We start from the raw sequence: 26,162 nt of genomic DNA, 5'->3' as shown, positions 1-26,162 counted from the left end.
TGTGTGATGGAGTGTCTGTGTGATGGAGTGTCTGTGTGATGTAGTGTCTGTGTGATGGAGTGTCTGTGTGATGGAGTGTCTGTGTGCAAAAGGGGTCTATGCAGACTGTAACAAGATGTAATTAACAGGAATGATGGCTGTCCCTCCTCCAACCGTGATCGAGTGAAGCGTTGATAGCCGCTCGAGCCCTGGACACAATCGTGTCTAATTTTCTGCTGAAGACCAGATATGAGCTGGCTGCGGCAGGCAGGGAATGATGATAACACTGGCTGGCTTAATGACTAGAATGGCCATGCCGGCTCAACTTCAACTTAAGCAAGGACGACGACTGCTCCCTCAATCAAGCACCTTCTAAAGCCACCAAAACTTTAACACAAAGTCAAGGGGATCCGTTTCAGGGAGAAACATCAATGTTTTTAGCTAACAACAAATAGATAGAATCTGTTTAATTTTAAAACGAGCACGAGTCACACTTGCCACCTATTGAAAACATTAGTGAGTGGTGAGTGTTTGTATGCTGTACCTACCTCTGGATGATGTCAGCGATGACACAGGCAAACATCTGCAGTCCCTCCGGTAGCTGCAGGGCCACTGTGAACAGAGACAGACAGACAGACAGACAGACAGTCAGAGGTAAGGTTCAGAGGACAAACTATCCAGTCTACACACAGAACTGCAGCTTGAGTGACAACCACATTATTTAATACATCCTAGACAGTATTTACATGTATATTGTAGCTTATGTTATTACTTTAGAGTGCTTCACTGAGACAGAAGGAAGCTGACATTTCAAGGTAATTCTCTCCCGTCCATTGCATTACTGTTGTCTTATCTTACTGAGAGATGCACAACAGGAAATGGAAGTGTATCAGCTCTGCTCTGTCTTCACACTTCCCTTTTCTCCTAGCATTCCATTAGTCACCTTTTCTCCACCTGTCTCTGTCAATGACAGCCAACAGCTTCATGAGTCACAGTCACAAACACAGTCACACACACAAATATCCCTCTCACAATGCAGACCGCTAAGAATCAGGAAACGTTGTGCTTCTTCTCATGCAGCATTAAGATATCATGGAGAAATGGATCAAATCGCTGTGAAATGGGAATCAAGCAATCACACAAAGGAAGGATTGGTCCTGCTGCTGATGTGAAGGGCTGAGAGCAGCATGTGTTTCCAGTAGGACCTTATTTGAGTGTGACACCAGCTAAGACGAATCAATGGGAAATGCTTTCATCAGGGGGTTGGCTCATTGCCAGGGTTGAGACACAAAATATCACACCTCTTTAAAATGATGCCAACAACTTTACAGAGACAAAATGCTATAAAGAAAGGCATGCTCTCTCAACATGTAGCCCAGTGCAGTTTCTCACCCAATTTCCTTCTATTGTTGAGAATGTGCAAGATGTCGGTTGTAAACATGATGATGATGTATCAGACATAACACAAATGTTGCTGATATAGAGATCTAGGCTATAGGACATGGAGAAACAGCTACACTTAAAGTCAGAGGAAGGGGACAAGGGGCGGGGTAATATCTGCAACTGAGAAATGGCATAAACCCTTTAGGAAAACGTACAGAAAACGGGTCAGACAAACAACCACAATTAAACCCATATTTCAAACACAGACAGCGCGTCACACTGACCAGCATATATCTTTATTTGTCATTTTTACCGCCTTTGCTCCCAATTGAGTGATTACGATCTTGTCTCATCGCTGTAACTCCCCAGTGGGCTCAGGAGAGGCGAAGGTTGAGTCATACGTCCTCCGAAACATGACCTGCCAAACCACGCTTCTTAACACCTGGTCGCTTACCCTGGAAGCCAGCTACACCAATGTGTCGGAGGAAACACCGTTCAACTGACGACGAGGTCAGCCTGCAGGCGCCCGGCCCGCCACAAGGGATTGAACCCCAGGCTGTAGTGACGCCGCATCACTGCGATGTAGTGCCTTAGACCACTGCACCACTCGGGAGGCCCTGAATGACCTACATTTCTAACAAACATGGTTATTTTTTGTCATAAATTACAAATACTGTAGCCACAGTCAACAGGAAGGCAAAACTTACAAAACTGGGGTTATCATGTACAACATAGATTCACTCAAAACTAGGCTAGAAGGCTAGTTCATCCATCCCTGGCAAAATGCAGACAGGTGTTGCAGGTTCTGCAATGTTGGCAAATGTACAACACATCCCAGTAGGTCTAATCCTTTTAGTCTTCAATTGATATCACATTAATTTCACATTGGAACAGATCCATTTTGAATAACAAAGAGGCTTTTCCCCCTCACATCAAGCCATTGCGTCCTCCTTGCGCAAATTGGTTATCCAGAGCTGTTGTCTTGGTAACAGACTGATGTCCTTATGTTGGTGTGGTTACATATTGTGCTATGCATACTTATGTAAAGTGCTCAGCATGATTGAATATTTAGCCTTTCTTTACTCAAATGGGATTATACCATAGTGTGATATTTATGTACAAGCCGTTCGTCCACTGTCCTCTGTTTCGCAAATCCCCTTGAATTTGATGTCATTTTCAGTAATTGAAGGAACACTTTAAATGTTTCCCTGCATCAAAGGTAGTGTAACCCAGTCTGCATTTCCTGTGCATGCTGAGATCGGTGGGCTGGCTCTAGCAGACACTGGGACTCGCGGAGGCTCTGTTTAAATCAACTTTAGATACATTGGGAAGAGTGTTGACAATGTTTCACTGTCAGACTGACCCTGTCACACATCACCTTGATAAACCATGTGACTACAGTGAATGGACACTTAGACTGCAGTGTCGATAAATATTTCAGGCCTAATGTTCACATACTGCAGTGGGTTCCTACAGCAAAGATAAACAACAAAAACAGGACTGTAGACAACACTGAACAATAAAAAATGGCCTAGGAAAAGTAAAAAGGGCGCTGACAAAAAGAAAGAATGGCCCTGAAGTGTGATGGATGGAGGAGAGGGAAGGAGGAGAGGAGTGTGTCTTTCTGATGAAAGGTTAAGGTATCACTGTGCACCATGTAGACAGACAGAGACAGGTCATTACCTGGGAAAGGGCGAGTTTATTAACCGAGAAAGGTTTCTAAGCCTCACAACAGCCCTGGCTGACAGAAGCCAAGAGCTCTCTTTCCATCTGATCTCAGTGTACAGGCTCTGCACAAGGGTTTAGAGGTTTAGTGTGTGTGTGTGTGTGTGTGTGTGTGTGTGTGTGTGTGTGTGTGTGTGTGTGTGTGTGTGTGTGTGTGTGTGTGTGTGTGTGTGTGTGTTTACATGTGAGCTAAAATGTCATGAATGTCACAGGAGCATTAACACAAACAAAATGTCAAGAATGCTTGTGTGTTTGTCATTCATCCTCCCACGGACACACGTACCAACATGCACATATGATAGTCTGTGATTGGTTTGAGTGTCAGCCTGTCAGAAAGGGGGATTTCTGTCTGGGAGGTGTCAACAGAGAGTGCAGCAACCAGTTTTAGTGAGTGAATGGAGAAAAAGGTCAGCTGAGGAGCTGAAAAATACAAGTTCACTTCCAAGTCGCCAATCCTGTCTAGCCGGGCCCCAGCACTGAGATTTGTACTATTTCAGATTTCCCTTCTGTCTAGTATTAGCATTCTATAACAGTGTGGAAGGTGCTCAGGGGGCTTGTGTTCAGTTCAGTCTGTACTTCTTCAGCGTAATCGTCAGTTACACTATACTGTGGGGCACATTTCATCTGCAATCAGATTTGAGCTGCTGCAGAAAATAAAAGTTGCCTCAACCTCTGTCTGCAATTAGTGGCTGACTTCTCCCAGACTCCAAAAAACATCTGTAGACTTGTGTAGATGTAACATAAAGAATTCAGAGGTGTTAAAGGAGAAGACCAGAGGGAAATCATACGCGTCTCTGACTGCTCTGTCTCCTCTGAGAGAAACAGTTCTCTGGGTTTGTTTCGCAGCCCTGAGGGAAACATGTTCATGGTTCCTCCAGACACACAAGGTTGTTTTGTCTCCCTGTTCACTTTGCCCTGCCTCTGTTTCCTGCCTTCCACTTTCACAGGTACAATTCAGTATGCAAGGCAGAACAACTATCGTGAGAAAGAGACCATTGCAGGCACGGACAACTCAGCACACAGGGAAAACAAGATTTAAAAAAAATACAAGGACAACATAGAGAGGAATTGAGGTATGATAAAGTATGTGACCAGATAAGCTATGGGTGTAGTATTTTTCTTTTTTTTGTGTGCTTTTTTTTGTGTTTTTTTATTTTACCCCTTTTTCTCCTCAATCTCGTGGTATCCAATTGTTTACTAGCTACTATCTTGTCTCATTGCTACAACTCCCGTACGGGCTCGGGAGAGACGAAGGTTGAAAGTCATGCGTCCTCCGATACACAACCCAACCAAGCCGCACTGCTTCTTAACACAGCGCCATCCAACCCGGAAGCCAGCCACATCAATGTGTTGGAGGAAACACTGTGCACCTAGCAACCTTGGTTAGCGCGCACTGCGCCCGGCCCGCCACAGGAGTCGCTGGTGCGCGATGAGACAAGGATATCCCTACCGGCCAAACCCTCCCTAATCCGGCCACACAGTCATGGGTGAACAGGGAGTACAGGAGGGGGCTGGGAAAGCACCCTTGAGGTGCCCCAGTGTTGAGGATCAGCGGGGCAGAGATGTTGTTTCCTACCTTCACCACCTGGGGGCGGCCCGTCAGAAAGTCCAGGACCCAGTTGCACAGGGCGGGGTCGAGACCCAGGGTCTCGAGCTTAATGACAAGTTTGGAGGGTACTATGGTGTTAAATGCTGAGCTATAATCGATGAACAGCAATCTTACATAGTTATTCCTCTTGTCCAGTTGGGTTAGGGCAATGGGATTGCGATTGCGTCGTCTGTGGACTAGAGGTCGACCGATCAGGATTTTTTTCAACACCGATACCGATACTTGGAGGACCAAAAAAAGCCGATACCGATTAGTCGGCAAATTTTTATTTATTTATTTGTAATAATGACAATTACAACCATACTGAATTAACACTTATTTTAACTTAATACATCAATAAAAATCTATTTAGCCTCAAATAAATAATGAAACGTTCAATTTGGTTTAAATAATGCAAAAACAAAGTGTTGGAGAATATGTGCCATGTAATGGTTCCTTTTAACATGAGACTTCAATATTCCAAGGTAAGAGGGTTTAGGTTGTAGTTAATATAGTTAATATAGGACTGTTTCTCTCTATACCATTTGTATGTCATATACCTTTGACTATTGGATGTTCTTATTGGCACTTTAGTATTGCCAGTGTAAAGGTTTTGCTTCCGTCCCTCTCCTCGCCCCTACCTGGGCTCGAACAAGGAACACATAGACAACAGCCACACTCGAAGCAGCGTTACCCATCGCTCCACAAAAGCCGCGGCCCTTGCAGAGCAAGGGGAATAACTACTCCAAGTCTCAGAGCGAGTGAGGTTTGAAACGCTATTAGCGCACACCCCGCTAACTAGCTAGCCATTTCACATCAGTTACACCAGCCATTAGGCTGATAGGCTTGAAGTCATAAACAGAGCTGTGCTTGCGAAGAGCTGCTGGCAAAACGCATGAAAGTGCTGTTTGAATGAATGCTTACGAGCCCGCTGCTGCCTACCATCGCTCAGTCAGACTGCTCTATCAAATCATAGACTTAATTATAACATGATAACACACAGAAATATGAGCCTTAGGTCATTAATATGGTCAAATCCGGAAACTATAATTTCGGAAACAAAACGTTTATTATTTCAGTGAAATACGGAACCGTTTCGCAAATGTGCTTTTGTTAAATCAACTCCCAGCGTTGCATCGATTATATGCAACGCAGGACACGCTAGATAAACTAGTAATATCATCAACCATGTGTAGATAACTAGTGATTATGATTGATTGATTGTTTTTTGTAAGATAAGTTTAATGCTAGCTAGCAACTTACCTTGGCTTCTACTGCATTCGCGTAACAGGCAGGCTCCTCGTGGAGTGCAATGAGAGGTAGGTGGTTAGAGCGTTGGACTAGTTAACCGTAAGGTTGCAAGATTGAATCCCAGAGCTGACGAGGTGAAAATCTGTCGTTCTGCCTCTGAACAAGGCAGTTAACCCACCGTTCCTAGGCCGTCATTGAAAATAAGAATGTGTTCTTAACCGATTTGCCTAGTTAAATAAAGGTGTAAAAAAAAAAGATATTTTTTTTAAGTAAAAAAATATATATTTCTATCGGCAAAATCGGCATCCAAAAATACAAATTTCTGATTGTTATGATAACTTGAAACCGGCCCTAATTAATCGGCCATTCCGATTAATCGGTCGACCTCTACTGTGGACTTATTGGGGCGGTAAGCAAATTGGAGTGGGTCTAGGGTGTCCGGTAGGGTGGATGTGATATGATCCTTGACTAGTCTCTCAAAGCACTTCATGATGACGGAATTGAGTGCTACGGGGCAATAGTCGTTTAGCTCAGTTGCCTTAGCTTTCTTGGGAACTGGAACAATGGTGGCCCTCTTGAAGCATGTAGGAACAGCAGACTGGGATAGGGATTGATTGAATATGTCCGTAAACACACCAGCCAGCTGGTCTGCGCATGCTCTGAGGACGCGGCTAGGGATGCCATCTGGGCCGGCAGCCTTGCGAGGGTTAACACGTTTAAATGTTTTACTCACGTTGGCCGTGGTGAAGGAGAGCCCGCAGGTTTTGGTAGCAGGCCGTGTCATTGGCACTGTATTGTCGCGCAAAGAAGTTGTTTAATTTGTCTGGGAGCAAGACGTCAGTGTCCACGACGGGGCTGGTTTCTTTTTGTAATCCGTGATTGACTGTAGACCCTTCCACATACGTCTCGTGTCTGAGCAGTTTAATTGCCACTCTACTTTGTCTCTATACTGACGCTTAGCTTGTTTGATTGCCTTGCGAAGGGAATAGCTACACTGTTTGTATTAGGTCATGTTTCCGGTCGCCTTGCCATGATTAAAAACAGTGGTTCACACTTTCAGTTTTGCACGAATGCTGCCATCAATCCACGGTTTCTGGTTGGGAAAGGTTTTAATAGTCACCGTGGGTACAACATCACCGATGCACTTGCTAATAAACTAGCTCACCGAATCAGCGTATACATCAATGTCATTGTCTGAGGCTATCTGGAACATATCCCAGTCTACGTGATCGAAACAATCTTGAAGCGTGGGATCCAATTGGTCAGACCAGCGTTGAACAGACCTGAGCACGGGCGTTTCCGGTTTAAGTTTCTGTCTATAGGCTGGGAGCAACAAAATGGAGTCGTGGTCAGATTTGCCGAAAGGAGGGCGGGGAGGGCTTTGTATGCGTTGCGGAAGTTAGAGTAGCAATGATCCAGAATGTTGCTAGTCCGTGTCGCGCATTCGTTATGCTGATAAAACTTAGGGAGCCTTGTTTTCAGATTAGCTTTGTTAAAATCCCCAGCTACAATAAATGCAGCCTCAGGATATATGGTTTCCAGTTTACATAGAGTCCAATGAAGTTCTTTCAGGGCGGTCGTGGTGTCTGCTTGGGGGGGATATACACGGCTGTGATTATAATCGAAGAGAATTCTCTTGGTAGATAATGCGGTCGGCATTTGATTGTAAGGAATTCTAGGTCAGGTGAACAAAAGGACTTGAGTTCCTGTATGTTGTTATGATCGCACCACGACTCGTTAATCATAAGGCATACACTCCTGCCCTTCTTCTTACCAGAGAGATGTATGTTTCTGTCGGCGCGATGCATGAACAAACCGGGTGGCTGTACCGACTCTGATAACATATCCGGAGTGAGCCATGTTTCCGTGAAACAGAGAATGTTAAATCTCTGATGTCTCTTTGGAAGGCAACCCTTGCTCGAATTTCATCTACCTTGTTGTCAAAAGACTGGACATTGGCAAGTAGTATACCCGGGAGCGGTGAGTGATGAGCCCGTCTACGGAGCCTGACCAGAAGACTGCTCCGTCCTCCCCTTCTGCGGCGTCATTGTTTTGGGTCGCCTACTGGGATCCGATCCATTGTCCTGGGTGGTGGTTCAAACACAGGATCCGCTTCGGGAAAGTCACATTCCTGGTCGTAATGTTGGTAAGTTGACGTTGCTCTTATATCCAATAGTTCTTCCCGGCTGTATGTAATAAGACTTAAGATTTCCTGGGGTAACAATGCCAGAATTAATACATAAAAAAAACAAAATACTGGATAGTTTCCTAAGAACGCAAAGCGAGGCGACTATCTCTATCGGCACCATTACTTTTTACCATGAAAAGTCTGAAATTATCACAGTTGTTACGACGTGCCCTTTTTGGGTGAGGATCACAGCCCTCTCTCTCTCTCTCCCTCTCCCACCAAAGGTTTATGACGGTCATAAATAGCTAAAACTCTTTACCCCACTCGGCCAAAAAGAAGGCTGAGAATCCTTTTGTTACCACAGAGAAAGACTTTGCAGTACGGTAACGTCAAAAGGTTGAATAATTGAACAGTATTTCTGTATTCCAAGCAGATGGAGTGGTCTGTGGACACTTAAGGAACAGTCATGTCGAATATGTTTCATTTGGTGACATCATGAAGGACAGGAGACACATTGCTGTTTCTTTGTTTGTATACACTTCTCAATTATGGGGTTTGCACCTGAATGTTGTATACAATTAATGATTAAGTATAAGACTACTTTTGAAAATATGAAATGTTAGCTTTCTAAATGAGAGGATGGCTTTTCATATGAAGTTTTAACAAGTCAGTGACACCCCCGTGAGCACAGATATTTACACCGGCGTAATGGAACGCCGCCTTTTCTATTAAAAGTATAAAACACACTTCCGACAAAATTTACATTAGACCAAAACATACCAGATGATGCTGGTGTGTGAAGTGGTTTAAACTAGAACTCTACAAAAGGGCAAGACCAGAGAATGTGGAGATCATCAACACGCTGAAATGGCGAAGAAATCTACAAACTAAAGACCAATTATTCAGGCTGCGTCTGTTTAAATACTTTAGTCTGTTAAACGCATCCGATCTAAGAACATTTCCAAATGGTACTCTGACGTATCCATTATAACAACCTACAACCACGAAAAACCTTGGGACTTCTGGGGAACGCAACTATAATCTCTCTGATGAACTATTATCCAGCAGACATTCCTGCTCTTGAGCCCCCTTTGCTTTGTCTACCAAGCCATCATATCGGTTTCGTCCACTAGGGACTTTTCCTTGTGTCATGTTAGTACCCAATGTATAACTAATTGTTGTGTGTTTATGTAATTCTGTGATTGATTAGTTAGTTAGTAAATAAATAATTAAGCCAATTTGTATATCACTGATTCATGATCGATGTTAGGGTTCGTGCAGATCTCCAAGGTTTTGCGACATTCAGGAATGAGATTAATGAGGTAACAATACATTAATAGAAGACGGTAATCAGTAAGATAATAAAATATCTGACGAGTTATATTTGGGAAATTTAAACTCTATAAACAACATTTTCCCGTGGTGCCCCGACTTCCTAGCTAATTACTATTCCGTGATTAGTTTAATCGTGTAATAATTACACATAGAGAATTGATTTGATAATATACAGTGTTCACATTTAATGACAGCAAACGCTACGACACAATCAAATCTGAAATTCTGACGTTTCTAAGGGGCTATGGTAACTCTCCAGAACCAAATGTATGCTCACTTAGCTGTTGCTTCTGTTTACACTCAACAATTGGGGCTGGGCAGTAAAAACAATGGTGTTTGCTTGCTTCATTTCATTCCATTCCAACAGGAAGTGAAATGACCAAAACAAAGACGCCAATTCAACTGAGGATGAGTGAGAGAGGCTGAGTGGAAGGGGTTCAAAGCCCAGGCAGAAACAGATGGAGGGAGAGAGAGAGGGGTAGAGTGCAGAGTCGATAAGGTGATCTTTTGATTTTGCGAGCCCAGAGAGAGAAGAAACTCTCTAATGAAACCAATACAGAACAGAGACATGGGCAGTATCCTTAAAGCCACCCTATCCCAAATAGTACCTAAAGAGCTCTGGTCAAAAGTAGTACAATGTATAGGGAATAGGGCTATTTTCTTCACCATTCCCTCTTGCCCCCTCCATTCTAGCTCTCTATGTGTGATTGTTAGATGAGAGTATCAGTGTCATCAATGTCACCTGTATGGGTGAGTGCAGAGCAAGGGGAACAACCACTACAAGTCTCAGAGCGAGTGACGTATGAAACGCTATTAGCGCGCACCCCGCTAACTAGCTAGCCATTTCACATCGGTTACACCAGCCTAATCTCGGGAGTTGATAGGCTTGAAGTCATAAACAGAGCAATGCTTGACGCACAACAAAGAGCTCTTGGCAAAACGCACGAAAGTGCTGTTTGAATGAATGCTTATGAGCCTGCTGCTGCCTATCACCACTCAGTCAGATACTTGTATGCTCAGTCAGATTATATGCAACGCAGGACACGCTAGATAAACTAGTAATATCATCAACCATGTGTAGTTAACTAGTGATTATGATTGATTGATTGATTGTTTTTTATTACATAAGTTTAATGCTAGCTAGCAACTTACCTTGACTTACTGCATTCGCGTAACAGGCAGTCTCCTTGTGGAGTGCAACGAGAGGCAGGTGATTATAACGTTGGACTAGTTAACTGTAAGGTTGCAAGATTGGATCCCCCGAGCTGACAAGGTGAAAATCTCATCACCATCACAACCTAATGACCCCTCATCACCATCACAACCCAATAACCTCTCAACCCTCACATCACCATCACAACCCAATAACACCTCATCACCATCACAACCCAATAACACCTCATCACCATCACAACCAATAACACCTCAACCCTCACATTACCATCACAACCCAATTACACCTCATCATCATCACAACCAATAACACATCATCACAACACAATTACACCTCAACCAATAACACCTCACCATCACAACCCAATAACCCCTCTCATCACCATCACAACCTAATAACCCCTCTCACCACCATCACAACCTAATAATCCCTCTCATCACCATCACAACCTAATAACCCCTCTCATCACCATCACAACCTAATAACCCCTCTCATCACCATCACAACCCAATAACACATCACCCTCTCATCACCATCACAACCCTATAACACTTCACAGGGGTCTGTCCTGGGGCCCACTTTTAGGTTTTTGCCTGAACACTACACAGCTGATTCAAATAATCAAAGCTTGATGATAAGTTTGTTATTTCAATCAGCTGTGTAGTGCTCAGGCAAAAACCTAAAAGTGAACCCAGGGGGGCCTCAGGACCGAGTTTGGGAAATGCTGCTCTAGCAGACTCCAACTTGTGAATGTCCTAAGGTTCATAGTTTAGTTTGACTCTAGCTGTGAGACAACTGCTGACAATAACGTTGATAGGCAGTATTTGAACATGGTACTCCTATGTTCTATAGTAAGAACTAGGCCTTCCTGGTAAATACCACAACAACACAAGTTACCAGAACAATAACCATCAAGAAACACTGCATTACCTATTTTTTTTGTTATTGGATCTTTCATTCACTAATGGTGTCTGATATAGATAGACATTAAAACTGCATGATAAAGCATATTCAAGTATTCAGATAGCAAGGTAACTTTCTATATAGCAACACTAGCTATTCTGAGGTTCTCCAGGTTTAAGGTTATCCTTAGCCAGGAACTGATAGACACACCTTATTATACTTTTCCAGTAAGGAGTCCACTTGTGGTAAATACTTTATCCAAGCCCTATAGATAGTAGAAAAGTAATGAATAGGCCTATTCTGAGCTTACCTCTCTTAGACGTGGCCTGTCTCACCCGCCAGACTGTCTTGTGGATCTCAAAGTTGTAATTTGAAGGCAAAGCACGGATAGCCTCCTGTAACTCTGGGTCTTGCAGGATTTCATCAGGAATTTGATTGGCCACCCGCCGTGGTCCTCGTACTTGGGGAAGAATCAAATAATTTTACTGTAGGAGATAGTTGACAAACACTGACAAGACAGAAGGCTTCAGATCAAATACGGTGTAGGGGCAGAGTCTCATATGATTATTGGTAATAATTTACATGAAGTTACTCTTCTGAGTTGTTACATATTGTTTTGGTAAGTGCTTTGAAATTCCACAGTCCCTATTCCTGTACAGGCCTAATTATAAAAACCACAACTCCATAAACAATTATAATCCAGTCATAACAAAACGTTAATACAATGCTGTTGTAGTTTATTACAGCATAAATAGGTGCAACCTACTGGTCTCCCATGTTTTCTAAGCAGATGACGAAAGTTAGACCCAGGAGCTTAAAAATATTTAAAAACGTGTTCTATAATGTTCATATATTTCGTTCTTGTAGATAAGTATCAAGTAAGTTAGCTAGCTAATCACACTTTCAAACCATTTGAGTCAGTTTTCCTTGTTATTAGCATTAGCTGGTCGCTAGCTTTATCTGCGTCATAATTCTTTATTCATGGTGGCAATTTATTACACTGTTTTTTCAAGCATGTCCCATACACCACGTTCTTGGTTATTTCTCGTGTGATAGCATTTTTATAACGGAGACTCATATTTACCGGTTGGTTTTTTAGCTGGTACGACTTGCGTTTCGACAGTGGGCGCCGCCATATTTCCGGTGCATGTGGGAACCAGAAAGGCAGCAGTAATCTAATGCAGAAGCCATCGTTGCAGGCGGAACAATCGATGTGAGATAATCGAGTTGCTTGTCGCTGTATGCGGATCTGAATTTCTATTGACACGAAGTCATAGAAAATGTCGCATTTGTTCAGAATGGAATAGAAAATATATGCTTTTTTATTTCATTGACAGTAAGCTTCATTTTTAGTAACATTATCAAATCAAATTTAGTAGGCCTACTGTTCTCTTCTCTTGCCCCATCACAAGTTACAGATGTATGATTTTAATTTGAGCCAGTGTACTGCAGCAGGAAAATAATCTTGCAGCAACAGGAAATGTGAATTATTATGTGGATAATAATTCATGGACATTTGTGTATAGGTTGATTCATTTGTAGTTCCAGCAAATCGAGACTGAAATTTCAAAGTGGAAATTACAAACTTCAGACGCTCATTTAAAACTAAAACACACTACAAGAATTGAGATAGCTAAAGTGAAAATGACTGCCTTATTTAGCAACAACATTTCTGATGTTCCCTGTTGCTTATTTCTTTCTTACAGTATGTAGAATAGGCCTATAGCAAGCTATCTTTCTTGAAAGAAAATGTTTAAGACGATGGTGTCTGCTATTGAAGTCTTCCATTTATTATGTTGCACAGTTGTAATTGTAAGTAGGGTCACAACCCACTGGGCACAAACGTCAATTCAACGTCGATTCCACCTTGGTTCAATGTAATTTCTTTGAACAATGTTCATTCAACCAGTGTGTGGCCAGTGGAAAGGCTCATGATCATGGAAACAGTGTTATCTTCTATCTGCAACCATTGTTATGAGTTCTCTTACCATTTCAACCGTAATCATTGAGACTAATTGGCTGTGAAAGTTTCTCCTCCTGGGAAAACTACAGTCAAAGTCACACTATGGTACAGGGCTCCAGCAGCACAGTAACAGGCCTCCAGCCTCCAAGATCTATCAGCTGGTACCAAAGGATCATTCTAATTGTACAGTGCCTTCGGAAAGTATTCAGACCCCTTGACTTTTTCCACATCTTGTTACGTTACAGCGTTATTCTAAAATTGATCAAATAAAGCAAAAACAGGTTTTTAGACATTTTTGCAAATGTATTAAAAATAAAAAACAGAAATACCTTATTTACATTAGCATTCAGACCCATTGCTATGAGACTCGAAATTGAGCTCAGGTACATCCTGTTTCCATTGATCACCCTTGATTGGAGTCCACCTGTGGTAAAATCGATTGATTGGACATGATTTGGAAAGGCACACACCTGTCAAGCAAGAACCAAGCCACGAGGTCAAAGGAATTATCCGTAAAGCTCTGATACAGGATTGCGTCGAGGCACAGATCTGGGGAAGGGTACCAAAAATGTTTGCAGCATTGAAGGTCCCCAAGAACACAGTGGCCATCATTCTTAAATGGAAGAAGTTTGGAACCAACAAGACTCTTCATTAAGCTGGCCTCCCGCCCAAACTGAGCAATCGGGGGTGAAGAGCCTTGGTCAAGGAGATGACCAAGAATCCGATGGTCACTTTTTACCAAAAGGCACCTAAAAGATTCTCAGACCATGAGAAACAAGATTCTCTGGTCTGATTAAACCAAGATTGAATATCTTGGCCTGAATGCCAAGCATCATGTCTGGAGGAAGCTTGGCACCATCCCTACAGTGAAGCATGGTGGTGGCAGTGTCATGCTGTGGGGATGTTTTTCAGTGGCAGGGACAAGGAGACTAGTCAGGATCAAGGGAAAGATGAACGGCGCAAAGTACAGACAGATCCTTGATGAAAACCTTGATCCCAATCAATTCATCATGTTTTCACCAATCAGTCCCTATCTGATTTAGGACTATTGTGCTCTGGCCCAATTGGATGGCAGATAAACAACCATCACCATTAAAGGGTAAGTATTTCTACACTGTGTTTTTACCAAAACATAAAAACATAAGCTACACATTTTTCACTGAGAGAGAGAGAGAGAGAGAGAGAGAGAGAGAGAGAGAGAGAGAGAGAGAGAGAGAAAAAAAAATGGCCAAGGAATTGGCACACTAGTCCTCAGATCCTCAAAAGGTTCTACAGCTGCACCATCGAGAGCATCCTGACCGGTTGCATCACTGCCTGGCATGGCACCTGTTTGGCCTCCAACCACAAGGCACTACAGAGGGTAGTGCGAACGGCCCAGTACATCACTAGGGCCAAGTTTCCTGCCATCCAGGACCTCTATACAAGGCGGTATCAGAGGAAGACCCTAAAAATGATCAAAGACTCCAGCCAACCTAGTTATAAACTGTTCTCTCTGCTACTGCACTGCAAGCGGCACCGGAGTGCAGTTCGGGGCAGGGCTCAGTGTGGGTGGAGTCAAATGTTTGACCCCGCCCACCAGTTTATTTTGTCGTTGTCGATGTGGGCAGAGTCAAACGTTTGACCCCGCCCATCATTTTCTTTGTCGGCCTCGATGTGGGAGGTGTCAAATGTTTGACCGCGCCCACTCTTGACCCCACCCATCTTGTTTTTGTCAGGTTTGACAGTCACACACTGAATACAAACACACAAGTTTGTGTAAGGCACACGTTCAATACAAACTTATTTCATTTTTGAAGATCGTAAGAAATATTATATAAAGTGGTATCAGCACATGTGTTGTAACACTTTTTACTTAATGCTATATTTGAGACAAGCTACTGATATTGTTGCAGTGAACAACAGACTTGTTATGTATGTCAGGTACTGTTCAAATTGTGTTGATAAATGTTATAACTTTGTAATTACATTATTTCATTGAGCATACACAGTTACTACCCATCCTGATTTATAATGTTATTTACTTTCCTCATGAGAATGGAGACAGACTATACCATGTAGACACACTGACAAGCTGAATGTGCTTTGTACATTAAGTTATACCAGCTCCAGTGAAGAGATCAGAGACTCGAGTGACTTCTACATCATCTTTACTAAACATAACACAATTAACAATTGAAACAATTAACACAGCAGACAAAATAAGATTTGACCACTTCACTCCTGCTCCTCAAAAGAGACAAAGACAGTAATTTTCTTGTTGTCAACTGCCTCCACATAGAACAACTCATAATCTCTCTGTGAATGGTTCATTGAGGAGAACATTTGTCTCTTCATCCAGGCCATCATACAACTGTAGTTCTTTAAGGGTTGTAAGGCGGTCTTCCCCGTCCATCCCAATTACACTAGGGAGGGGAACAGTGCCTTTGAATGTTTGGAGTTCACATCACCTTGCTGCCTCTAGGGTGTCGCTTAGAAGAACATCTGCTTCCTTGAAGAAAAAGGAAGAATAAATATTAAGAGTAGTGCCTCATTGGGCATCAAGACCCTTGAGTGCCATGGCAGGATCTAGAAAGAAAATCTCACTAGCTTGTGGCCGCAGTATCTGTTAAATGTGTTCAAATACAAACAGACACATTTTGACATACAACTTTCAAACCTATAACATTAAAGTTGTAGGGTGTGTACTGAAAAAACATTGTAATTCTAGCAAAGAATAAGATCGGAAACGAGCAACTTCATTTTACAGTAAACAAACAATAACAAAGGAAAAACGACATTTACTTACACATATTGTCCAATATTTGTATCCATGTAAGTTAGTTTCGTTTAAGATTCGCTTTCGTTGACGTTGCTACCTTCGACGTGAACCTCAACTTGGGTGACCTTGAAGGAGAAGGGAAGGGTTAAACGCGTTTGACTCCGCCCATATTGATGCCGGCCCCTAACTGGGGCTTCTCGACTATTTGCATTGTCCCCCCCCCCCCCCCCCCCCTTTTACACCGTTGCTACTATCTGTTTTTATCATGTATTTTTAGTCACTTTAATAACTCTACCTACATGTACATATTACCTCAACTAACCGGTGGACCCGCACATTGACTCTGTACCGGTACCCCCTGTATATAGATAGTCTCGTTATTGTTATTTTACTGCTGCTCTTTAATTACTTGTTACTTTTATTTCTTAGTCTTATCCGTATTTTTTTAAAACTGCGTTGTTATTTAGGGGCTCGTAAGTAAGCATTTCACTGTAAGGTCTACACTTGTTGTATGTGTGTGACTAATACAATTTGATTTGATTTGACTAGTGATCATTATCATGTGTCAATCATGCATGTAACGGTACCAAACACATTTCTAAACCAAATTCCAGCATCCCCCAGAGCCTGAAAAAAATAAAGATCTTGATGATAAGGCTAACATGCGAAGAAAACAAGATATTACATTGAGTTACATAAGTTATTGTCTTTTATTTGGCACTTTTAATTTGTGTGAATAATACTGCCCTCTATACACGGAATTGGAATGTAGGTGATAATAAGATAATTGTAAAATGTTCCTTCAAGTGGAGGGCTGAACATACAGACTTTGCCAGCAAACACCGGAGAAAACGGAGCAAGCCTACTCAGAGACAGACGGAGAGGGTGCAATGATGAGACAGAGCGGACCCACTGCGCTACTTTCTTTATTCTACCTTAAGGGCAGGATGGCGAAAGTCTACATTCGCTGAGGAAGTGGCGTAAATTGAAAGGTCTTCACAGATAAGATAGGAGAAAGGCAGGAATTTTACTGCAGCTCCCAAACACTACGGGAAAGCGCGGGAATATATTATTGGATTATTTATACGGATCGAAACGCATCAAAATCCACGTTTTTAATGAAGATTTGAGGACCCAGCGCCTTATCCGTCTTCAGAGACGAAATTTGACTCTAAATAACTTATTGTGATAAGGAAAGAGTTGAACGAATATGATATGATCCATCCGACTTCGTTCGAGAAGGAATTTAGATTGCACTTTAAAAATTATTAACTCTCTATTTGGAGATAGGCTGTGAGCACAGTCATTTTGCCCAAAAAATTGTAATAGCTGTTTTGCATTCATTTGAAGTGAGTGTAAAAATGATGGTTATCAACGATTGAAACGAGCTCTACGGTACCTCTCACAAGCCGAACAGTAGGGTGTTTTGCTTTTGAAATGATATTTTCAATGCATTTGTTCGCAATGCGTAACGTTACTCTTGCGTGTTTTCCAAATCCTGCTTGAAAAGGTCTGTCCCATAGACTAGCCTACTCAACGGGATGAGAGGAGACTAACGTTCGTTGACTATTTTATACATCACAACTGAATGTGTTGGCTGGACGGCAACCGCTACAAGAGGAGCTACATTAGACGCATCATAAAACAGAGAAACATTTAAAACTTTTATTTTGATAACTTCGAAAATACGTTTAGTCTGGAATACAAGAATAGATGATTCTCAAGAGACAGAGGACGACATAAATCTTACACCATGTTCAAAGGTGGTAAGTGTGCTTTAACTTTTTATCATCGTCAGTCCGACTGAGTTATTATTATGCCAAAAACACCCTGTGGTTGTTCAGTATTTTCCTTCAATGAATAGTGCGCAAATGCTTAGTTGACTACAAGGTGTTATGTTATCATGTCTGCTGCTATGGGTGATGAAACATATGTTACAGTACACCAGCACGATAGGCTAATGATTCTTGCAGGTAATGGGCGAGAACGTGGCAGTTTAATGCGACGATGAAATGGTTTCCAGATTTGCACAACATTAAGCCCTGTGTGCGCGAGCCTGGCGGAATGAAATATTCAGACATAGGCCTACCACGAATACTATATTTGATATTAACGGCTGATGCCGCAGTGCAGTTTATGAGTTGTGTCCAGTCTCTGTCTCTCGGATAAGCATTATGTGCGTTGTGATTATAGCATTCTTGGGCATTGATCTAGGGCTGGCTAGGTGATATGGACAAGACAGGCGCGGCATAATGCTTTATGAAGGATATATTTGGGTGGTCAGTAACCAGAATAAAATATTTTCCTTTTAAATTGACAGTTGCTCCTGACTTTATATATAATTCAAACATTGATTTATGCTGACAATGTCACGACCTGAACCACTCCTGACCACACATGAACATACATTAACCCCGTCTATCCCCATGTCATTCCACACGCACACGCACACACGATTTCCATGTTCTCATTGAATTTGTTGCGGAAGAGAACAGTCATATTATTTAACCCTGAGTAGAAATGGTCAAAGAATTCTTAATGCCTTAGTAATACCATTGTAATTGGTCTGCTGGTTTTGATGCGATCTTTCTGATATTTTGCTCCCTTGATTATTTGACTCCTTTGATTGTTTCAATATGAATATTATATAATTGAAGACAAACAATTTCTAAAATCCTTCATCATTTTACTTCTGACAAAATGGTTCCCCTCATTTCGCCCAGCATCAATAGAAGGCCACTGTTTGGCTTTCAACTATGTGTCACTGACTGCTCTCAACTCCTTTAATGCATGCAGCACTAGTGTAGCTCTCCCTGACAGTCATCATCAGATTGATTATTGATCCAGGGTTGAAGATGTGACGTCTCTATGATGAACTCACATAGCCAGTAACTAACTGTCTGTGCTTCAAGGACCCTGATCATTATGTCAACTGAACAGACTCTTAGAATCAAGTTAGCTAGGAACTCACTGTTGAGTCTGGAGATGGAGTACCCCATCCACTTAAAACAGGAGGTTACAGATGTAGGATCTTAATTTGAGCCAGATTTCTACAGGAAAATAATCCTGCAGCAAAGAACATGTGAATTATTATGTGCATTATAATTAAGTTCATTTTTGTAGGGGTTGATACATTTTTCATAAGGGAAAATCAAATCTGGAAAACAAACTTCAGAAGCCTTTTTAAACCTCAAATACACTACACGTTTTACATTTCCTGCATTGCAAGAAAGATCTCCTGCAACAGGGTGATCAAATTAAGATCCTACATATGTTGTTTGAGTGAGTTAGAAGTTAGAGTGTTTTAGTGCATAATGTATGACTGAATTCCAGGCCACTCTGCATACTGTCTGTCAGCTGCTGTTTTCATGGTCATGTAAATTTAATTCATTTTACCTCTATTTAACTATGCAAGTCAGTTAAGAACAAATACTTTTTTTCAATGACAGCCTAGGAACAGTGCGTTAACTGCCTTGCTCAGGGGCAGAATGACATATTTTTACCTTGTCAGCTTGGGGATTTGATCTAGCAACCTTTCGGGTTATAAGTTCAACTCTCTAATCACTAGGCTACCTAGTGCCGCTAAATGCTGCTCATGGTCATGGTCATTGTATGGCTATTATTGTGGTACACTTTACAGTTGTATTTGCTGTGCAGGATACTAACCCGCAATGAGAACACCTCAAATAACATGCAGGTGTGACCAAGATAGTCAGGATGGCTATAAAAAAGGGTTTGTTTGGCCAAGATACATACAATTATTTTATTGCAAATGTACTAACATATTTGCAATAAAATGTCATGACAATTCAAATGATTAATTTGAAAGTTGTGTTGGTACTCTTGAATGTGCTTTCTTGCTTTTAAAGTCAGCCGGCCGTGACCGCGCACAATTGACCCAGCGTCGTACAGGTTCGGGGAGGGTTTGGCCGGCCGCGATGTCGTTGTCCCGTAGCAACTCCTTGCGGCGGGTCAGGCGCCTGAAAGCTGACTTCGGTTGCCAACTGGACGGTGTTTCCTTCCGAGACATTGGTGCGGTTGTCTTCCGGGTTAAGCGAGCAGTGTGTCAAGAAGCAGTGTGGCTTGGCGGGGTCGTGTTTCGGAGGACGCGTGGTTCTCGACCTTCACCTCTCCCGAGTCCGTACGGAAGTTGCAGCGATGGGACAAGACTGTAACTACCAATTAGATACCACAAAATTGGGGAGAAAAATACATTAAAAAATACATTTAAAAAAAATAATAAACTCAGTATGCCAAAAATCCTTCCATAGAATAGACAGTTGATAAGGCATCAGCCAGTTTTAGCAGGAACAAGTCAGAAGATGTTTGGTGAGTTAGACGTACAGTATACGCCCTGAACAAACATGTTGTGGGGAGTCTGGCTGATGCATCCGGCCTGACATTTGGTGAGTGACACATTTCCCTTTCAAATTGAGTTACTGAGAGTGTGGCATGACAGCAGAAGCACTACTCAGGTTGACAAGAGAAGTCGTGACTAGCTGTGTAATCATTACCATGTGATTAGTCTCGGAAACCCTGGCTTTTCACGTTCTGTTCCAATAGTTGAGTCAACAAGACGAGATTTGAAAGGATGACGCCGTGAGAATACCAAGTAATGGACTGGAGCTGAACATGGCATCATGGGTATTGGCATTACACATGTTTTGTCACCCAATGGATGATTTGTATGTAGCTGCACCAGAGTAGTAAGCCTACCAACCTGATCTGAGTTTTGTTGATGTTGTATGGAATCCAAATTAAGTCTGGTCAATAAGCTGACATGATGTGGAAATGTTCTCTGTCTAGGCGTGCAGTACATTGTCTATGTATGCAACGTGATGCAGGTGTGCCATGCCAGTCCTATCTGTGTGTGAACAGCATGTGTGTCTGAGTCTGCTGTCCCTGTTTGTGGTTTCTGTCCCTATCACTAATCCCTGTGTGTGTGGCCCTCTTGCTCAGTGCTAGTGGTCTGTTACCCTTCTCTGCTTCCCTGGGTTGCAGTGTCACAGCTGATGGGATCTGATTACTATGCAGGTTATAAAAGTCAATATATATAAACTCCCAGTAATGTATTGGTTAAACCGTCAACGTTTTGGCATCACTGTGCCTTCTTCAGGGTGACCCTGTGATCAGTGATGCCGAAACGATGGTGTTTTACACAATAAATTACTGGGAGTTTATGTATGTAGAGCGACTCTTTATTTATTTGTATAGCTTACAGTTTATTCGCCCTTAGTCAGCACCTCTACACTAAATAATTTTATCTGGGTGTGTGCCAACTCAAGGTTTTATTATACTATGCAGGTTATACCATCTCTCTCTCCCTCTCTCTCTCTCTCTCTCTCTCACTCTCTCTTTCTCTCTCTTTCTCTCTCTTTCTCTCTCTCTCTCTCTCTCTCTCTCTCGCTCTCTCTTTCTTTCTTTTTCTCTCTCTGTCTGTCTGTCTCTCTCTCTCTCTCGCTCTCCATACCCAGTCATCCATGGAACAGACACTGGGGAGATGTGTCAGAGTAGTGCTGCGATAGATAGAGGGAGGTGTGATGTTCACTGTATATACCCTGCTGTGATGTGCTATAATTGCTGGTGCATGTCACTCAGGTTTATAGGGGGGCTGGATACAGGCTTTCCTTGGCCATTTTGAGACCCCCCCCCCCCCACACACACACACACACTTGTCCATTGACATTCTGTAAGCACTATACCCACAGTGTTAGTTTGTACTTTTCATTTGTGTTCATCCTCTGCATAAAGCAGACATTCAGATTGACAAGGTTTTTACAAAATATGTTATTGGGAAATGTGTCTGATCAACATAAAGCACTGCTCAGACTCCGATAATCTAATGAATGTACTTTGAGAGAACACAACATTGCAAATCTAGCAAGATGTCAGCTTGTGCAGCCTAACTGTACTCTGATGTTGAATGAATGCTAATTATTGGAAAATTGTGATAGTTCTCCCTCTCTAATACAGCATCTAAGACGAACAAAAGCCCAATGCTTCCTTCATCATTCAGCTCCATCACCACAGAATATACAGAGATAATTGTTTGAGCAATCAAATTTAGTAGCATAGAGTAATCACGCTCTGTAAATCATCTCTAATTACGTGCCAGAGTAGTAGCACATTGCCTATTGAGTTGGCCCTGTTGTTTTCCATTACAGGCAGTACATGGTGGAGGGGACAACAGAGAGGATGTACCAATAATGAGCCCAGTAGAACACAATGTAAAGGACTAAGGAAAACACCTGTGGCCCCAGTCAGTCAGCTCTCAGTCTCCTGCCCTGCCTACTCCCAGGGTTCACTGAGTGGGTCCTAGGGAACTCAGCTCAGCCTCACAGCTCCCACTCAGTCAGCTCTCAGTCAGTCAGCTCCCACTCAGTCAGCTCTCAGTCAGTCAGCTCTCAGCAGCACCAGGGAGACAAGCTGATCAAATAACCAACTATCAACCTCTCAGGCATCAAGAGGCCCTCCATGACTATCTGTCTGTCAGAGATGGTTTTTCACCCAGAGATGTGTCCCTGTCTAGAGAGATAATATCATCTCCTAGACGTCACCAGTCACCATTCTAGATACCTTCAGCAGAGGTCTAGACTCACAGTCAGGGGGAATTTACATCTATCTTTGTCACTGAAGGACAAACAGCAGTCTGGCCAGAGCTGAAATCACATAGACAGTACCCTGAGGCAAAGCCTCCTCAGAACAATGATTTGATATCACCATGGATTTACACAGCACAGTATCTGACTCTAAATACCCATCTGTCACTTTATGTGTGGAGAACATTCAGACAGCCAGACCAAATGAGGGAACTTGTTCTGTGACTTATATTTAAAGAGGCCATTTGAATAGAACATAATAATCTCCTAACATGATGTCATGATTGCACTACAGCGTATTGTGATGCAACGTATTCCTGTGGTTGGTATGAGGGGTATGAGGGGTGCCGTGGGTTTAGGGTTGGGTATGAGGTGTGCTGTGGGCTATGCATGAGGGTTGCTGTGGGTTTAGGGTTGGGTATGAGGCGTGCTGTGGGCTGTGTATGAGGGGTGCTGTGGGTTTAGGGCTGTGTATGAGGCGTGCTGTGGGCTGGGTATGAAGCTTGCTGTGGGCTGTGTATGTGGGGTGCTATGGGTTTAGGGCTAGGTATGAGGTGTGCTGTGGGCTGTGTATGTGGGTTTAGGGCTGGGTATGAGGGGTGCTATGGGTTTAGGGCTGGGTATGAGAGGTGCTGTGAGTAGGGCTGGGTATGTGGGGTACTGTGGGTTTAGAGCTGGGTATGAGGGGTGCTGTGGGTTTAGAGCTGGGTATGAGGCGTGCTCTGGGTTTAGGGCTGGTATGAGGGGTGCTATGGGTTTAGGGCTGGGTATGAGGGGTGCTGTGGGTTTAGGGCTGGGTATGAGGGGTGCTGTGGGTTTAGGGCTGGGTATGAGGGGTGCTGTGGGTTTAGGGCTGGGTATGAGGGGTGCTGTGGGTTTAGGGCTGGGTATGAGGGGTGCTGTGGGTTTAGGGCTGGGTATGAGGGGTGCTGTGGGTTTAGGGCTGGGTATGAGGGGTGCTGTGGGTTTAGGGCTATGTAGACAGGAGTGTAGGGGGGATGTGAAGAGGAGAATATAGAGTGGAGCAAAAACATAAACCTCAGCCTGATCCCTTAAATCTTTCTAAGCTCCCTGAAAAACAGAAAGTGAATCCAGGGTGAGAACAGTGTTGCCAATCCTAATCTGACGCTTGTTTAAAAATGTCTATTTTAAGACTCTCTTCCTGTCTCTTTTGATAACAAAAAAAGAACACACACACACACACACACACACACACACACACACACACACACACACACACACACACACACACACACACACACACACACACACACACACACACAACCACACACACACACACACACACACAACCACACACACACAACCACACACACACACACACACACACACACACACACACACACACACACACACACACACACACACACACAACCACACACACACACACAACCACACACACACACACAACCACACACACACACAACCACACACACTTGCCCATGCACACTCAAACACACACATATCGATTCTCTAATCTCCCCTTTTTAGCATACCCTCTAATACAAATCAGGGTAGGGCAATACAAAACTTTTGAGCAGGCTGATTTGTCTATTTGTAACCTCTCTGACCCTGTCCATATGAGACATCATCTCAGGTAGTTGACTGAGTACTACTTGGAGAGCTGAGGCTTAATCATTAGACTGCTACCCTACACACCTCTGACACTGGCAGTGCATGCCAAACACCTCATTTAGTTGAAGGGGATTCATCCAATCATAGGGCCAGTTACTGAGTGGCCGATACATGATGGTGTTACCATGGAAGCCTCTGGTACTATTCAACAACATGATACTTAACAGAGGATGACAAATAATTGCAGAGAGAGAGCGTGAGTGGGTGTGGGTGTGTGTGTGGGTGTGTGGGTGTGTGTATGTGTATGGGTGTGGGTGTGGGTGTGTGTGAGATGATAGCAGCTCTGACTGGTATGCATGTCACTTATTTCATGAACTGCTGATACTCTGGAAGCCATTTTCACGCTTCCCTGTCAACCATTTCACACCAAATTAGGGCAGACGGCTCTGCATGGCTTCCAAAAGTGGATGTTCTCTTCCTACAGTATAAGGTCAAACACTCTCCTATTCATGCAGTCTATAGAGTTATCTTGAATGATTTAATACACAGTACATTTTAACTGGGCGCAGAAGCGGAAAATAAATCTACAAAATTCTCCCTTATCTCAGTTTACCCTTTAGATTCACCTGAGTCTTCAGTAAACATCATCTTCCTGCCTTTGTAATGGAAATGTGATGCAGGGCCAGGCATTACCGGATGATAATGAGGTGAAAGAGACAAACAACCTAAGCCCTGTTGGTTTTTGTAATATGAATAATTAATTTCTGATTAAGTGGCTAATTGGAGTTTAAAGGTCATGTCAATGGGAATGCCATAGATCTAATGAGAGGAGGGGAGAGGAGGGGAGGTAGATAGATACGAGAGAAGGGAGGGACATAGGAAAAGGAGAAGAGAGTCCAGTTGACAGTAATCCCAGGTGTTCTCCTGTTACTCTGACAGCTCTTCATGAGCCCTATTCCCCAGGATACATCACCTTTGTGTGCTGAGGACAGAGATTCAGGCAAAGCAACTCCCCTCCGACCCGGGGCATCAGTCTGCCCTTTTGGCATTGAGAGTTAGCACTTCCATAACAAGATGAAAAGTCTCATCACCAGGGAAAGATGAGGAGGTGTGGGGTTTGGATTCACCGGTGTTTGAAGCCTATAGTGACAAGATACAGACATGTAGAATGCTTATATAATACACACATATTACAAACCACACATGTGCAGATATGCACACAAACACACACAAGCAAGGACACACAAATTCACTGAGATATACAGTTTTGTATAGTGTGTTACATTCCCTGTGTACTGATTGTGACTCCTTTTAACGATTAATCTTGTTTATTATGCCCCAGTTTAAACCCCCCCCTCCATCCATGTCACATACAGACCTCATATATCCCAAGATGGTTGACTTGAAAACAATGGGCTAATTAAGTCTCCAGTTGTAGGCTACCGTATTGGATGCAGTAATGCAATTTCATGATTGCTCCAAAATTATAGCTTCTATACCTGGATTCTCTGCAAAATTAAAAACAGTCCGCAGGGATTTCGAACCATGAAAAACACAAACCAATCTTCTAAATGCAGGAACTACTCTCTCCTCTCCTTTCCTTTCCTATCCCTCTCTCTGACTAAGCCCACCTCCTACTCTATAACTCAAATAGCTCTCGTCTCCCCCGTACTTCCCTTCCCTTAATGAGGCAGGGTGCTGTGACAGGCGTGGCTGTAAAGTGCGGAGTGGATATGTTAGGTGGAATGTTATATGTGCTGTTACCTCTTCCGGGGCCCCGGCT

The 26,162-nt window shown here is 42.9% G+C and overlaps 2 protein-coding genes and 1 long non-coding RNA gene across 6 annotated transcripts in view; 1 reads left to right on the top strand and 2 right to left on the bottom strand.

Moving 5' to 3' along the window:
• Positions 1 to 12,678, bottom strand: part of dph1 (diphthamide biosynthesis 1) — a 105,542-nt gene extending 92,864 nt beyond the window's left edge. For 3 of the 4 annotated variants that reach the window (XM_036961178.2, XM_090218617.1, XM_090218618.1), the window contains exons 1-3: positions 12,551 to 12,678; positions 11,777 to 11,926; positions 528 to 591 (exon numbers count right to left, since the gene is read on the bottom strand). In XM_036961178.2, coding sequence (XP_036817073.1) covers positions 528 to 591; positions 11,777 to 11,926; positions 12,551 to 12,602 — 266 coding nt within the window. In that variant the 5' untranslated portion in view covers positions 12,603 to 12,678. Of the gene's footprint in view, positions 1 to 527; positions 592 to 11,776; positions 11,952 to 12,550 lie in introns of all 4 variants that reach the window. The other variant, XM_036961179.2, reaches the window with a different exon arrangement.
• A 2,881-nt stretch (positions 12,679 to 15,559) lies between these two features.
• On the bottom strand, positions 15,560 to 16,322 carry LOC149972396 (uncharacterized). Its single transcript, XR_016491480.1, has 2 exons — positions 16,215 to 16,322; positions 15,560 to 15,917 (listed from the first exon to the last, which is right to left on the bottom strand). It is a non-coding gene; the product is annotated as an uncharacterized LOC149972396 (long non-coding RNA).
• Positions 16,323 to 16,809: 487 nt separating this feature from the next.
• Positions 16,810 to 26,162, top strand: part of LOC110503944 (reticulon-4 receptor-like 1) — a 222,129-nt gene continuing 212,776 nt past the window's right edge. Inside the window, exon 1 of the mRNA XM_021582607.3 lies at positions 16,810 to 17,953. Coding sequence (XP_021438282.1) covers positions 17,941 to 17,953 — 13 coding nt within the window. The 5' untranslated portion in view covers positions 16,810 to 17,940. The remainder of the gene's footprint in view (positions 17,954 to 26,162) is intronic.

Source organism: Oncorhynchus mykiss, chromosome 24 (assembly GCF_057628025.1).
Source record: "Oncorhynchus mykiss isolate SJ-2025 chromosome 24, ASM5762802v1, whole genome shotgun sequence".
Classification (NCBI taxonomy): Eukaryota; Metazoa; Chordata; class Actinopteri; order Salmoniformes; family Salmonidae; genus Oncorhynchus; species Oncorhynchus mykiss.
This window is presented reverse-complemented; position numbering and strand designations above follow the sequence as displayed.